This window comes from Ursus arctos, unplaced genomic scaffold (genome assembly GCF_023065955.2).
Source record: "Ursus arctos isolate Adak ecotype North America unplaced genomic scaffold, UrsArc2.0 scaffold_4, whole genome shotgun sequence".
NCBI lineage: Eukaryota > Metazoa > Chordata > Mammalia > Carnivora > Ursidae > Ursus > Ursus arctos.
The window spans coordinates 30,637,489-30,653,507 of NW_026623056.1; the positions used below are offsets into that span (position 1 = coordinate 30,637,489).

Genomic DNA, 16,019 nt, shown 5'->3' on the forward strand with positions numbered 1-16,019 from the left:
CCGGGCACATAATGGACACTTAGAACATATTTGTTGAGTGAATGAATAAAGGAACTCTGTGCCAAGTCCAAAGGCAGGAGGAAAAAGAGCATGTCATGGTCCAGGAACCTGAAGAAGCTGGTATTAGAAGTGGTGAGGGAAGTGGGATCGTGAAGGGCACCTTATACCAAGTTAAGGAGTCTGGACTTTACGACAGTAGGAGGCCTTTAAAGAGCTTTAGGTAAGGGAGTAACACGATCAGATTTGACGTCAGGAGGATCAATGCCTGAAGGATGGGGGATAGATGGGAGGGAGAAAGACGAAAGAACAGGTACTTACCCTGTAAGCCTCAGTTTTGTCCTCTGTTAAATGCATGATTATTGTAAGAGTTAAAGATAATTGTGAATCATCTAGCACAGTGTCTAGCAGGAAAAACATTCAAGAGTGGCGACCATTTTTATTATTAATAAAAAGGCCTGGCATTGGTGACTGATGGATGTTGAAACTGAGAGAAAAGAAATCAGGGAGAGCTCTGGAATTTTCCAGCCTGAGAAACTACATGGAGATTAGGAACCTGAAGAAAAGGAGGTGGTTGGGAGTAATGTGTGAATGCATAGGTATGGAAAGATGATGCAAAAGATATCAAGCATGCAGCTGATTAAGACGAGGGGTTTTTTTAGATTTAGTATTCACTTTCCATGTAGTCACCCTTTTAACGCATACAATTCACTGGTTTTTAGTATGTTCACAAAGTTGTGCAGCCGTTACCACTACAATTCCAGAACATTTTCATCACAATGAGAAACCTGGTATCCGTCAGTAGTCACTCCCAATTAGACCCTCTCCCCAGCCTCTGGCAGTCACTAATCTACTCTCTGTCTCTGCAGATATTTGCTTATTCTGGATGTTCCATATAAATGGAATCGTACAATATGGGGCTTTTGTGTCTGTCTTCTTTCACAGTGCATAATATTTTCAAGGTTCATCTGTGTTTTAGCATTTATCAATACTTCATTCCTTCTTATGGCCTGGTAATATCCCATGGTATGATAATACCTCATTTGCTTATCCATTTATCAGTTGATGGCATTTGGGTTGTTTTCACTTTTTGGCTATTATGAATAATGCTGCTGTGAACATTCATATACACATTTTTGTGTTAATATATGTTTTCAGTTTTCTTGGGCATATATCTAAAATTGGAATTGCTAGGCCATAAGATGATTCCATATTTAACTTTTTGTTTTTGTTTGTTTTTTTATTTAATTTAATTTATTTATTTGACAGAGAGAGAGACGGCCAGCGAGAGAGGGAACACAAGCAGGGGGTGTGGGAGAGGAAGAAGCAAGCTCCCAGCGGAGGAGCTTGATGTGGAACTCAATCCAGGAATGCTGGGATCACACCCTGAGCCGAAGGCAGACGCTTAACGACTGAGCCACCCAGGCACCCCTATATTTAACTTTTTGAAGTAACTGGTGAATCTTTTTTATTTTTTTTTTTAAGAGTGATTGAGAGCACAAGCATGGGTGCAGGGTAGAGGGAGAAGGAGAGAGAGAATCTTAAGCAGGCTCCATGCCCAGCACAGAGCCCCATGCAGGGCTCCAGCTCACAACCCTGAGATCATGACCCTGAGATCATGACCTGATCCAAAATCAAGGGTTGGACACTTAACCTGACTGAGCTACCCAGGTGCCCCAGAGGAAACTGGTGATTCTTGATCTTGAAGTCCTAAGGAAAGAAAAAAATCTGATGAAAATATGGATTTGCTCCCCTGAAAAATGTAGCATACATACACATTTTTGCAGGTGACTTTGTATTTTCGTATTAGATTCTCAGTATCCTATCTATGGAACTTTCAACCACATTTTAAACTGTCCTCCTCTCCAGAATCAACAGTTTGGGTGACTGCTTATTACCATTACAAAGTAAATTAAATAGACAAAATCCTACCAGAAGAGAAGGCTTTGCTTTAAATTACATAAAACTTATGTGAACAAAGGGTAAAAAAAGTGCGTACATTAAATACACGATGTAAAAGGGTCAGTGTATTCAGGATAATGATGAATATTGTGGGAGTCATAGGGAAGTTAATTTTTGAGCAAACTTATTACCATTCTATTATCAAAAAATATTGTAATGTATATTATAAACAGAAGACTATTTCATACAGTGAGGTAGAAGACAGCCCTTGCCTTAAAATAGCTTGTAAATTACAGTTTGAGGGGGAAAGATGCAGATAAAGAGAGTTGTAGTGTAAGACATATCCACAAGCAGGAGGAAATTAATTGGGAAGTAAATCTTACACACCTTCAGTGCTTCGGGGCTGAGAGAAGAAAGATCTAATGCAAGTTGGATTGGTTTGTACTTCCTAGAATAATTTGAAAGTTTGGTATAGTTTGAATATGGAAATGAATGAAAGAGGTCGTTTCTGGCAGGCAAGGCTAGCAGTAGAAGTGAGCAGAGAAAAGCCTGAGTCATACAAGGTCCAGAGGGCAGGGAGGAAGGTGAGGAGACAGACTGGTTCCTATAGAGTAGAACTGGTAGCAGAGAATGCGGGTGAAAAGAAGGAAGATTGTGTCCTTTAAAAAACCAAGCAAGAGCAGGGTCAACCAGAAGTGTTGAAGTGAAGAAGAGGGTTTCAGTTTTCTAAGAAAAATAGAGCAAGGCCATAGAGTGTATGACACTAACACCTCAAAGAGTGAGGAAGTGGAGAGAGGTATTAAGGATTTGAGAGTGAAGAAGCTTTAGAATGGTTGCTGTAGGGGCAAGGGTGATAGGAATCAACCACTGATAACTAACGTGCTGGGAGCAGGAAAGGGACCCAGTGGAGGTGATGGTGAAATTGTGGATCTTTGTTCCACAACTTGTGGATCCTTTTGTTTTGAAACTGTTTCTGATTGTGCTCAAGAGCTCAGAAGTAGAGAAAACAAGTGGTTAGTTTTAATAAAACTTTTAATATTTTAGATACATAGGTAAAAATGAAGTGTGTATTCAGAAAACATTCATTTAGCATCAGTTTATGCCAAACATTGTGCTAAGCTCTAGAGATAGAAAAGTAATCATCTTGCCTTCAAGGATGTGATATTTTTTGTTTGAAGTAACAGCTTGAAATTTATTAAAAGCAGAACATGATCATATTGATAATCCTTTAGATGCATTAGAATCCTTATTTCAAAATAAAGTGGACCAAGGGCGCCTGGGTGGCTCAGTCGGTTAAGCGTCTGCCTTTGGCTCAGGTCATGATCCCAGGGTCCTGGAATTGAGCCCCATGTGGGGGCTTCCTGCTCAGCAGGGAATCTACTTCTCCCTCTCCTTCTGCTCCTCCCCCTGTTCTCTCGCTCCCTCTCCCTCTCAGATAAATAAATAAAATCTTTTTTAAAAAATGTACTTATAAAAAAACAGAAAAGAAAAGGGACCTTAAAAATGCAAAATAAAGAACCATGTTACTGCTATTACAGCTTAAAGTTCATAATATTTTATTATTTAGTAAAGGTGCTCTGTTTCCCTGGCACCTGGGTGCCTCAGTCCGTTGAGCATCCAACTCTTGATTTCGGCTCAGCTTGTGATCAGTAGCCAGAGCACAGAGGATTTTTAGGGCAATGAAATACTCTGTATGATATAATGATGGATATATGTCATTATATTTTGGTCTAAATCCATAGAGTGTATGACGCTAACACTGAACCCTAAGATAAACTGTGGACTTTGGGTGATTATGATGTGTCAATTCAGGTTTATCCTGGTTTAAAAAAAAAAATGTACCATTCTGGTGAATGATGTTGATAATGGGGAGCCTATGCATATGAGGGAAGGGGATATATGGGAAATCTGTACCTTTTCAATTTTGTTATAAACCTAGAACTACTCTAAAATAAATTCTTAAAAACCAACCAACCAACATGAAACTGTTTATTGTTAAGAATCAACTTAAATTCTGAGATTTTAGAGGATCACACATTGTTTGAAGCTTTTCAGTGAAATTGAAAGTGCAATTCTTTGAATCTGATTCCACCCTCAGATTGAGGTTGTATTTCTTTCTCTTGGGCTCTGATAGTTTTAATTGTAGCCAGGTTTATGTCTCGATGAAGAGAAGAATATACTTAAAGTAACTCTTCTTCCAGTCTTCCTTGAAATGAGTAAACATTTAAAATGAATAGGGAAATCCTTAAAGGGGACCTCTCATGCAGATACCACTCGTGGCAACCTGTATCACCAGCATGAAGTAGGCAGATATGAAGTAACTTGATAAGGGAGGACCCTTTTCAAATAGGAATTTATCTCCTGCTTTTGAAAGAAGGAAGATCCCTCCCTGCCCCAGCAACAATGTACTAACCGCCCCTTGCAGCCAATGAGAAATCGCCACAACCTCCAACTCTTGTTTTTGCCAATGAACTTTTGTTCAGAACTTCCCCATTCCCTCCTAAAGTCAGTTTGCTTGTCCTGAATTGTAATTCCCCTGCTCTTCCCAAATAAGCACATTTTGGTGGTAAAATAACTGGCTGTTTTAACATTGACATTCCCAAGGAAAAACCTCATTCCAGAGTTGTAGGGACTTGAGTTTCGTATAGTGCTGACATTCCTACGTGACCGGATTTACTCCTCCTCAGTTGGAGATGCCGTACTCTGTCATTTTTTTTTTCTGATTAAAAAAAAAAAAGGCACAAGGAGGCAGTTGAGTTTAAAGAAAAGCAAAAGCCTATGTAAACAATTTCCATGCTAGAGCATATATATAATTCATGTGTAGCTAAATACTTTATATTTGATAAGGACAAATAACAGAACTATACTGTTGAATTTTTTTAACTGTAGTGAAAACCAAATAACATAAAATGTATTATCTTCACCATTTTTAAGAGTACAATTCAGTAGTGTTAAGTATATGCACGTTGTGAAACAGATTTCTAGAACTTTTTCATCTTGTAAATCTGAAACTCTACTCAGTAAACAACTCTTCTTTTCTCTCTCCCCTCAGCCCCTCTTACTGCCATCCTACTTTGTTTCTATGAATTCAACTATTTTAGATACCTCATGCAAGTGGAATAATACAGTATGTGTCTTTTTGTGGCTGGCTTTTTTTCACTTAGCTAATGTCTTCAGGATTCATTCATGTTGTAGCATATGATAGGATTTCCTTCCTTTTTAAGGCTGAATGATATTCCATTGTATGACGTCAGTGGACGTTTGGGTTGCTTCCATCTTTTGGCTGTTATAAATGTGTGGCTATGCATATGAGTGTGCAAATATCTTTTTAAGACTGCTGTTGAATTTTTTTGATGAACAGTTAGATAAAATAGCCATTTTATTTTGAAATACAGAAAATTTTCCTAGTGGAATTCTGAAGAGCTAGATGGAAACATTTTGGTAGAAATTTTGAAGATACTTTGGAGCCTTTTAAAGAACTTTAGACTTTAAGATACTATTCTTTCTAGTATTTTTTTTTTTTTTTGGTAAAGATTTTATTTATTTATTTGAGAGAGAGTGAGAGAGAGCACAAGAGGGGTGAGGGACAGAGGGAGAAGCAGACTCCGTCCTAAGCAGGGAGCCTGATGCAGGGCTTGATCGTGGGACTCCGGGGACATGACCTGAGCCAAAGGCAGATGCCCAACCAACTGAGCCACCCAAGCACCCTATTCTTTCTAGTATTAACCTCACAAAATATAGATTTACTCTTCCTTACTTTAAGTTTAGGACCAGTATTACTTTTGAACTTATAAGTACTATTTATGAGTTCTGGCTCGTAAATGGATTAAAGTGAGGAGGAGAAGATGATTTTTTTGGCTTGACTGGGCAAGAGTTACAAATGTAAGAAGATGGGAAGAAGAGGATGTGACGTGTCCAGCATGTAACTGTCTTCTGTTCCCAGCCTGGACCTGCTTGGGTGTTCACTACTGCACCAACGCTTGGTATTGGAAAGATTATGTCATAACAGCCTCAACACTTCTGTTTATGGTTTCATCAGTGGCATCACCTTCTAGACCTTGAAATTTAAAGGGTTTGTGACTAATCATCATTTTACTTAAGCATTATATTAACTTTCAGGGGAATTTTCTTGGTTTATATTGACATTTTAAAATAGTGACTATGAAATGAAAAATTATCATTGGTGTAAGTTTTACCATTTGGTCTTTAGTATGAATATAATCATTTTGTTAAGTGGTACTTGCATAGTTCCATCAGTGTTTTTCTGATGTGGCCCAAATGTTCATTATTTTTTATCCTAATATCTACCATTCCAGAAGTTTTTAAATTTCTTATATGTGTATACAGAGTTGTTGATGAAACCATCATAGGCTTCCGTGTATATATTTAAAAATAAGAAATAATTTAGCTTACCATACCAGGACCCAGTTTTGTGACCTACTCTTATGTAACCTTCTGAAAACTTTTAAATATGATTTTAATAAAACTTAATTAAAATTTTATAGTTATTAACATTTCTATTAAAATTATACCTGACATGAGAGTTAATTTCAGTTTCAGGATCTTTGTCTTTGTCGTATTCTATCAATATTAGTAACAAATTCTGGAAACTTGGGTAAGTTTTCCTTATTCTCCTCTTGAATTCTAAATTGCAGATACAAATCCAAGCCAGGTATTAACTGACGGAAGGCAGATTGCTAACAAATTCAGAGAAATTAGGTTTCAAATTATCTTGTAGCTTGCATTCATTAAAGAAAAAATTGCTGAGAAAAAGGCAATTTGCTTTTTAATCATGTTTCACTATCTCTAAAGAATTAGTTGGAAAACAAAGCTGTAATAAAGTATCTGAATAACATGCTACGTTTAGATGGAGAAAAGACTATTGTGCAACACCTAGATCACTAATCTTTTTTCAGCGGTTTCTAAGTCATTTCATTAGAAATTGTTGCTTGCTAAAAGTTTAGACCTAAATACACTTATCCTTTAAAGCCTGTCAAGGTTGCTTCAGAATTTTTATAGCTCTTTGCAAATATACCTGGCTTGGAGTGACTGAGTCCTTCCCTAGGCTATTTAATTAATACAATGTAGATTGCATTCTTCTTTAAAGGAAGTTGTAACACTTAAATTTGTTAATTTAATGGCCCAGTTCATTGTTGTTTAAACTATCAGAAACCAAATTACTTTTATCTCACAACCAGCTGATGGTTTTATTTCATTGCTAGGCCTGAGATTCTGTAAATATGCTAATTTCTTGTTATGGTGAGCATCCTACTGCTCTGTTCTGCACACACTTTATAGCACGTTGTATTCATTTAGCAAATGTTTGAGCATTTAATATATCCTAGTCACTGGGTCAGGTGCTTTCTCAGCAAATTTTAGTTTTTAGTGTCTCTTATTAATAACTTCTGGGATGTCGGGAATTTTTAAATCAAATCATTAAATACTTTTTTAACAGGCATTATGTTAGAGGAAAAAATATTTCTTTGAAGCTATCTAAAAAGTAGTGTCAAAACACTACTCATATGTTACTAATGACCACGTATGTATTTGTGGAAGGGTGGCAAGATATATCTTACCCAAATATGAGAACTCTTTGGGGAACGTTCAAAGCCAGATCTATTGGCTCTGATTTAAATAAGCAGAATAAATAAATCCCTACCCCAAAAGGACTCGTGCTTTCTTTTTCTCTGCCCGTTAAAGTTCTAGAAACAAAGTGTTCAGAGCTTGAATATATTACAAGTATAGAACTGAAAGAATGCTACAGGGTCAGACCAGCCATGATTCATTCAGTGTAAGTCACAGAGTATTTTATAGAGAGAATGTGGTTGTCCTTGAAAACAATAGCCTTAGAAGGCAAGGTGTTAAACCAGTTATGAACTAGTAAACAGTCTTGACTATAAGAATTAAGTTTTATATGTGAAAGGATTTAGGAGGTAGAATTTTGCTGGTATTGGTTCAGTGGCACAAAGATGGACATTTTTCCATTCTTTCAGCTGAAGTTTGCGATTTCCTGGGCCTTTTTAAACGTTTTATTTATTTATTTACTTACTTACTTACTTACTTATTTTAAGTAATCTCTATGCCCAATATAGGCCTCAAACTCATGACTCCAAGATCAAGAGTTAAAATGCTCTACCACTTGAGCCAGCCTGCCCCCTGGGCCTTTCTTTGATCTCTCAAAGTGGTTAACCATTATGTCTGTTTTCCAGGCAAAATGTAGGAGAGAAGGCTAAGGGCAAAAAGGCTGACGGGCAACTTCCAGACACATCTCTGGCCACTCGTATCTGCACAGGAGTCTAAGAATTGTGATTTTTCAGCCACATCCATTGCACAGAGTTCTGTTAGTAAGGAAGAAGGGGGTGGGTATGGGATAAGGTAGGAACTAGCAGTCTGTACTACAGGTGTTTTCCCACCACCCCCTGCCCTCATAGGCACAAACCAGAACATTCCTCTCTCCCCCCCGACAGCACACCTGGATTTATTATCCATGAATCGGCCTACAGCTTTCCGAAACTTATTTCTCTTTTCAGATTATACTCTCTCTCCTGAGTTTGTAGTGTTCGTGTAGGTCCCACAGTTTGAATTCTCTGGAAGCAGGATGGTGCAGTGGAAAGAGCACTGCACTTGGAATCAGGGAACCTGACCTATAGTTCCAGTTTGTCACTGGTGTGTTGAGCTTTGACATCTGAGCTTCCTATTCTTCCTTTGGATAATGGAAACAAAATGCCTTCTCTGCCTGTGGTTTGTAGGCTTCCTAGAGGATCAGATGAGCAGTTTTAATGTATATAAAAGTACATGGCAAATAAAGCATCATACAAGGAAATGTATTATGATGATGATGTTCAAAACCAAACTCTTCATCTTCCCACCAGAATGAACTGCTGCAACCTAACTTTTTTTTTTTGTCGAGTCACAAAGTCTGGAAACCTCAGTCTCCCTTAGGGCTGTATCTGCCTCCCACCCCACGTCTTTGGTTGTAATAGTCTTTGATATTATTCTCTTAGTATTTCTATATCCCTACCACCTCTGCCATCCTACAGCCCCCACCCCCCGCCCCATTGTTCAGGGCCTTATTGTAACACTTCTTACTTGGCTAGTACAGTAGCTCTCTGAGTCAATTCCAGTCTCTGCATCTCCACACATTTCTATATGGCCCTCATTTTTATTGCTAACGGATATAATGTACCATGGGAAAAAATTTACATAACATTTAGTGATATTCAGTAAATATTTTTCTACTTTTAGACAATAGGCTGTTTATATTTTCTATTGTTATATTATGGTAGTAGGTATTTTATGTGCATACATATATAATATATATGAATATGCATATAGCCGATGATTACTTTGTTAAAAGCAAATTCCTATAACATGAGTTACTAGGTTAATGGGTGGTTATTTGAGACTTCTGCTTCATTTTTAATTGTTTGCCAAAGGATAGTACTAATTTATGTGCCACAAACAACAGAGTATTATCATGAATGTATTGCAGCTTCTCACAGTCTAGCAAAACTTAAAAAATACATAATAAAAAATGCAGCTGGTCAATTTTTCATGTACACAGAGTCCAGGCACTCCAAGTCCAGGAAGATTTAGTGGGTCGTGATCCAGGTAACCTTGTACTTACATTTATAGGCGAGTGTGGATCAAGACCCCTAATGTGAATTTATCAAATACGTCAAAAGTGGAAAACAATCTCAAGAAAAGATGGAAAATTTTTTTCCTGGTCACATCCTGTTTCCCTTATAGGCTCTTCACTTAAAGATAAGCTTGGGGCTTCGTTTACCTGGAGATACCCAAGGGTGCCTTCTCTCTCCCCCCCCCCCACACCCCCCCAGCTCTTCTACGGCCTTTCCCCTCTGAGTGTCCACCCTTGTCTCCTGACTGGGGAGCCCTGACTATGTAGACAGTGACAGAATGTCCTCACATGTCTCGCTTACTTTCATCAAGGGTTTAGGGAAGGATTCTGAGTGTTCGCGCTTGTCTGAGCAAAGGGGCCAAGTTGACTTCAATTTTCCTTTTCTTTAAAAACAAGCCTTACATTCAGACAAGTACAAATTACTCAAGTTCCTTCCCCATCCCTCTTCTTTTTATCAGAAAGTTTAGGAGAAAGTTGGATGATGGGAGAATTTAGATTATTTATGAGCTTTTCTTAATTTTTTTGAATTAAGTGTAATTACAGAATAGATAATGAATTAGAGGGTTTAGCTGACTATTCTAGAGAATCAAATCTAGAGAATCATAAATATATGCCGATGATATACATATATATATCAGGAGTCAGAGTATGAAGCATTTTTTGACTTTCTAAAAAACCTTTTCATTTTAAGATGTCTCTAAGGAGAAACTTACTTGTTCTTTTATTTAGGAAATACTTACCATTACATGCTATCCAGGATTTATAGCCTCTGATTCTGTGAAATTTATTGAAGTACTCAGTAATTCACAGCATCTGTTTATAGATGCAATTGAAGTCAAAGATTAACATTGATACCCATCCTAGTACATCTTTTACCTTTTTAAATATTGAAATGAAAATAATCCCCCCTCACCCCTTTGACTGACGTATGAATTCAGTAGTCTTTTTGGGTAAACACATGATATGGCAAGTAGAATTATTCCTGACTCCAGCAACTGTAGTTCTAGAGTAGTTCCCATCAGCATTTCATATACAACAATTTTCAGAAAATTGTGTCTTTTAGAATTTAAATATAGTTGGAAAGCCTTTTTTAAAAAACATTTTTTGACATTGAAAATTGTAACTGTTTTCCAACATTTAAAATTTAATGAGAAAAATCATTTAAGAATTATGGTTTTTGAGGTCAAATATTTATGTAAATAGTAATAAATGAAGTGTAAAATGTAGTATAATTGCATAGAAAGATTTACCTTAATAGAAATGATATTAGCTACGTTTCCTTCATATAATGTGAAATAACTTTATAGTTATCTATTTCTCTCCCTAGGTGAACATGTCAAACCTTTTACACCAGCGAAAGCAAAAGAAATTATAATGTCTTTACAACAGCCTGCAGTCTTCTGTAACATGGCTTTTGATTGGCCAGCACAGCACTGGACTGTTAACCACCTTTCTGAGGTCCTTCGTGGCAAGCAGATACGATTCAGGATGGGAATGAAAAGAACGGATACAGGTAGGACTACAAGTAATCATCGTAATAATGTCTCTTCAGTAGCATTCCCACATTCTTAGCAGTGGTTGCTTTATCTCTAGAAAATCCTTTATTTCTAATCCTGTTTTTGACCATTTGCAGATGGGAAAGTTTTATTGGAAGTTTTAGAAGGACAGTTTGTGTCCTAAGATTTTTTTTTTAGGGGCGCCTGGGTGGCACAGCGGTTGGGCGTCTGCCTTCGGCTCAGGGCGTGATCCCGGCGTTATGGGATCGAGCTCCACATCAGGCTCTTCTGCTATGAGCCTACTTCTTCCTCTCCCACTCCCCCTGCTTGTGTTCCCTCTCTCGCTGGCTGTCTCTATCTCTGTCAAATAAATAAATAAAATCTTTAAAAAAAAAAAAGATTTTTTTTTTAAACTAAGCCTATAGTTGGTAACCTTACACAGTTGATAACGTTATACGTTGTATTTGTTCAGGTATCATGGTTCACTGAATGTAGTACATACTTAATATTTGTTAATGTGTTATTATTATGTTCCCCTGTGACTGAGAAAGATGATTACTAGGTCCCTTTTACTTTTGACTCATGTAGAATGTGTCCTTTTATTTTTGGCTTCAGGCACTATATTTATAGGGCTTACTCTTGGTTGTAACTTTATCTCTGCTCTATCAGCTGCCTGACCTCTATGGTACTGCATAAATATGAAAAGTATGTAAAGCTGTCTTTTTTCATCCTCTTAAGCAATTAGATTTTGCCAGCTTCTTCTCCCCTGGAGACTTGTACCGTTTTGCTATTTTGTCTTCTAGTCAGATAACAGTTTCTGTTAACTCTAAAAATAATTAATTTAAAGGAAAAAAACAGTGTTGTTTTTAATCTAAAGGAGTCCATGACCATCGTCTGGCTTTAGAATGTGTTTAACTTCTATTTTGTAGTTTGGTGTCTAGAGTTTGGTAGTCTAGAATTTCACAATGTTTGAAGCATTGCTGTAAAGTGGCTCTATGAGTATCTATTAATAACTCAGAAGGAACTAGAAAATTACCCAGTTTCCTTTCTAGCTTCTCTACACTTCTTTTTCTCATGTTGACCTTCTCGCACATCTCTCAAGAGTTACCTGGTTTTTGGTGTCTAGAACCCCCTTGTACTCATGGCAGATAGAGCAGGATTAATACCTAAAGTTCTGTAACATCTTGTTCTAATCACAGACCCAAATGTTTACTGTGTTTTAAAATTAAATGCTGGACCAGCCGAAGGCACATAAAAATTTAGCTTGTGCTTTTTCTTTCTTGATTTTAGTCAAATAAATCTCCCATGCACTGAAGTGTCTATTAGACAATAATTTGGAGATTAGTAAGAACTGTAATTTTTTTCACACCCTGGTTGGACTCCAAAAACAATAAAACCACTAATTGCTAACAGTTATTGAGAGCTATTGTGTGAGGCACTCTTCTGGTGCTTTATACATATTAATTCTCTTAATCTTCAAACCCTCTTAGAGTGGTACTATTATAAGCCTATTTTGTAGATGAGGCACAATGATTTGACACTTTTAAGCTAATACTTAAGCATAAAAGAAAGAGAAAGTAGAAGGTCTCTGCAGTTGTGAGCAACTGCTCTGTTTTCACTAAAGATATATTTTTTTAAAAATTTAGATATAATTCACATAACATTAAATTTATCATTTAAAAATATATAGTTCAGTGGTTTTAGCATATGCACGATGTTGTGCAACCATCATCACTGTCTAATTCAATCACGCCATAAGGAAGCCTAGTACCCTTTAAGCGGTCACTCTCGATTCCACCTTACCACCAGTCCCTGGTGGGCAATCAAAATAGATTTGCCTATTTGGGACATTTCATATAAATGGAATCATTCAATACATGGCCTTTTGTGTCTAGCTTCTTTCATGTAGCATGTTTTCAAGTTTCATCCAGGTTGTAGCATGTATCTGTATTTCATTTCTTTTGTTTTTGCTGAATAATATTCAATTATACGTATATACCACGTTTTGTTTATCCATTCATCAGTTGATGGACATTTGGGTTGTTTCCACTTTTTGGCTATTATGAATAATGCTACTATGAACATTTACATACAAGTTTTTATGTGGATATATGTTTTCATTGTTCTTGGGCTTATACCTAGAAGGGGAGTTGCTGAGTCATACGGTAACTCTGTGTTTAACCTTTTGAGGAACTGCCAAAACATTTTCCAAAGCAGCTGAACCATTTTACATCCCCCCCCCCCACTGTATGAGGGTTTTAATTTCTCTATATCTTTGTCAATACTTATCCTGTTTTTTATTCCAGCCATCCTGGTGGGTGTGAAGTGTTATCTCATTATGGTTTTGATATGCATTTGCCTAGTGACTAATGATGTTGAGTGTCTTTTCATGTGTTTATTGACCATTTGTATATCTTTTTTTGAAAAATGTGTATTCAAGTCCTTTTCCCATTTTCTAAGATTTTATTTATTTTTGCGAGAGAGAGAGCAAGCGCGCATGCACGTGCGCACAAGTGGGGGTGGGGGGTGGGAAGGAGCAGAGGGAGAACCAGACTCCCCACTCTCTCTAATAAATAAACAAAATCTAAAAAAAAAAAAATACACCTAACTTAACAAATGTCATAGCTTAACCTAGCCTACCTTACATGTGCTCAGAACACTTATTAGCTTACAGTTGATCAAAATCATCTAACACAAAGCCTTTTTTATGACAAAGTATTGAATGGCTCATGTAATTTATTGAATATGATAGTGAAAGTGAAAAACAGAATGATTATATGGGCACAGAATGGTTTTAAGTGTATCTGTTGTTTACCCTTGTCATGATCTGGCTGGGAGCTGTTGCTTGCTGCCACTGTCCGGCATCATAAGAGAATATCATAGTTACATATCACTAGCCAGGGAAAAGATCAAAATTTGAAGTATGGTTCCTACTGAATATGTATCACTTTCACACCATCATAAAGTCGAAAAATCATTAAGACAAACCACTGTAAGTAGGGGACTGTATTTATTCTGGATATTAGAGCTTTATCAGATTTAGGACTTTTAAATATTTTCTCCGATTCTGTGGGTTGTCTTAATTGTTCTTTTTAAATTTATTTCTTTGAGTATAAATGCAATATTTCCACAAGCAGTAGAGGGTAGTGGTGTAAGAGTGCTAACTCTGGTATCAGCTCGCATGGGTTCAGATTTTGGCTTACCATGTGACTTTGGGCACATTCCTTCTCTGTATCTTAGAAATGTTTTCAAAACTTGGGATATACTGTATGGTGACTAACAGAATAAAAAATTATTATTTTTTTTTAAAAAGATTTTATTTATTTATTTGACAAAGATAGAGACAGCCAGTGAGAGAGGGAACACAAGCAGGGGGAGTGGGAGAGGAAGAAGCAGGCTTCCCAACGGAGCAGGGAGCCTGATGCGGGGCTCGATTCCAGAACGCTGGGATCACGCCCTGAGCTGAAGGCAGCTGCTTAACAACTGAGTCACCCAGGCGCCCCCATAATAAAATATTATTATAAAAAAAAAAAGAAATGTTTTAAAGATTAAGTGTTTGTATGCATAAAACATGTAGAACAGTAAATGCTCAACACGTAGTGAATGCTCAACAAATGTTATTTAAAAATAGAAATAATTAAAAAATAAAAGTATGATTCTTCATTGTAGAGAACATTGAAAAAATGGGAGGATCCAAATAAATTTAAAAACACTTTGTCCTATTACCAAGAGAGAACCACTAGTTACACTCTGATAAATGTTTATGCGCCTTTTTGAATTTTAAAAAATAAAGTTGTAATAATTTTCACAGCTTGCTTTTCTTTTTTCATTTCACATGTCCTGAGCAGTTTCTCTTGATGTTAAATGTGACTTTTAAATGGCTAATATACTGTTGTATGGTAGTATCATAACGAATTTAAAATTTTTTCCCATTTTGATTATTTAGATTGCTTAGAAGCTTCAAATTTATAAATAAGACTGTAGTGAGCATCTTTGAAAACAAATCTTGTTCAAGTTTCTGGTTATTTCCCTAGGATAGATTCCTAGAAGGAAAATGACTGGGTCAAAGGGTGTGAATGCTATCACGAGGAGCAGCACTATGCATGAACCTTCTTAGACCAGAAACCTTTGAGTCATCTGATTGCGCCTCTGAGTGGTGTCTGGTGACCCTGTGACTTACACCCTAAATATGTAGCGCATCTACCTGCTTCTCTCATTCCAAGTGGCCATCCTTTAGGCGGGGTTAGCCTGCCCTCTTATCAACATAGTTGCGGTAGTCTTGTCCCTGGTCCCTCTGCACCCCCTGCCCTCCCCATCCAGGCCATTTTTCATATTGAAACCAGAGACAGTTTTTAAAAAAACAAATCTCATCCTATTTTTCTGCTTAAAACACTTAAGTGGCTTCCATAACCCTTAGGCAAAAGGCCAAAATTTTCGTGTGGTGTAGAAATCTCTGTTCGCTTCACCAGCTTAATCCCGCTCCCTGAGCTCAGGCCAAACAAGCATTTTTTTCAGCTTTTTTATTTCCAGAGGTTTGCTTCTCCTTTCTTCAAGGCCTTTGCATATAGAGTCCAGCCATTCTTTTCTCCTTTCCCATTTTCCCTTACTGTAGCTTTCCCTGGTTAACTCCTCTTCTTCCTGCAGATCTTAGCTCAGATGTCATTTTCCCATGGAAGTCTTTCCTGATCGTAGTGCCTCTGCTTCCCAGATCAGGGGCAGCTTCTCACTGGTCTCAGAGCACCTTGTATTTCCCAGTAGCACTTAGCTCAGTTAGAATCACGGGTTAGTCTGTAAGTAAGTACCTGTTTAAAGTCTGTCCTCCCCTCCAGAAGGCCGCCTTCTCGAGGGCCAGGGTCAGGCCTCACCACGGGCTGAGCACCTAATGGACACTCAGATCTTCGTGGAGTAAAAGAATGAAAGGCCTTTGGTACATATGGCAAAGTGCTTCGCAGAAAGGTGGTTTCCGTTTATTCTCCTGTCAGAAC

At 37.4% G+C, this 16,019-nt stretch overlaps 1 protein-coding gene across 2 annotated transcripts in view; it reads left to right on the plus strand.

Annotated features, from left to right (window-relative positions):
- HSPBAP1 (HSPB1 associated protein 1) overlaps positions 1 to 16,019 on the plus strand; it is a 58,396-nt gene that overhangs the window by 2,978 nt on the left and 39,399 nt on the right. For both annotated transcript variants that reach the window (XM_026494860.4, XM_057306511.1), the window contains one exon: positions 10,866 to 11,051. In XM_026494860.4, the coding sequence (XP_026350645.1) occupies positions 10,866 to 11,051 (186 nt within the window). The remainder of the gene's footprint in view (positions 1 to 10,865; positions 11,052 to 16,019) is intronic.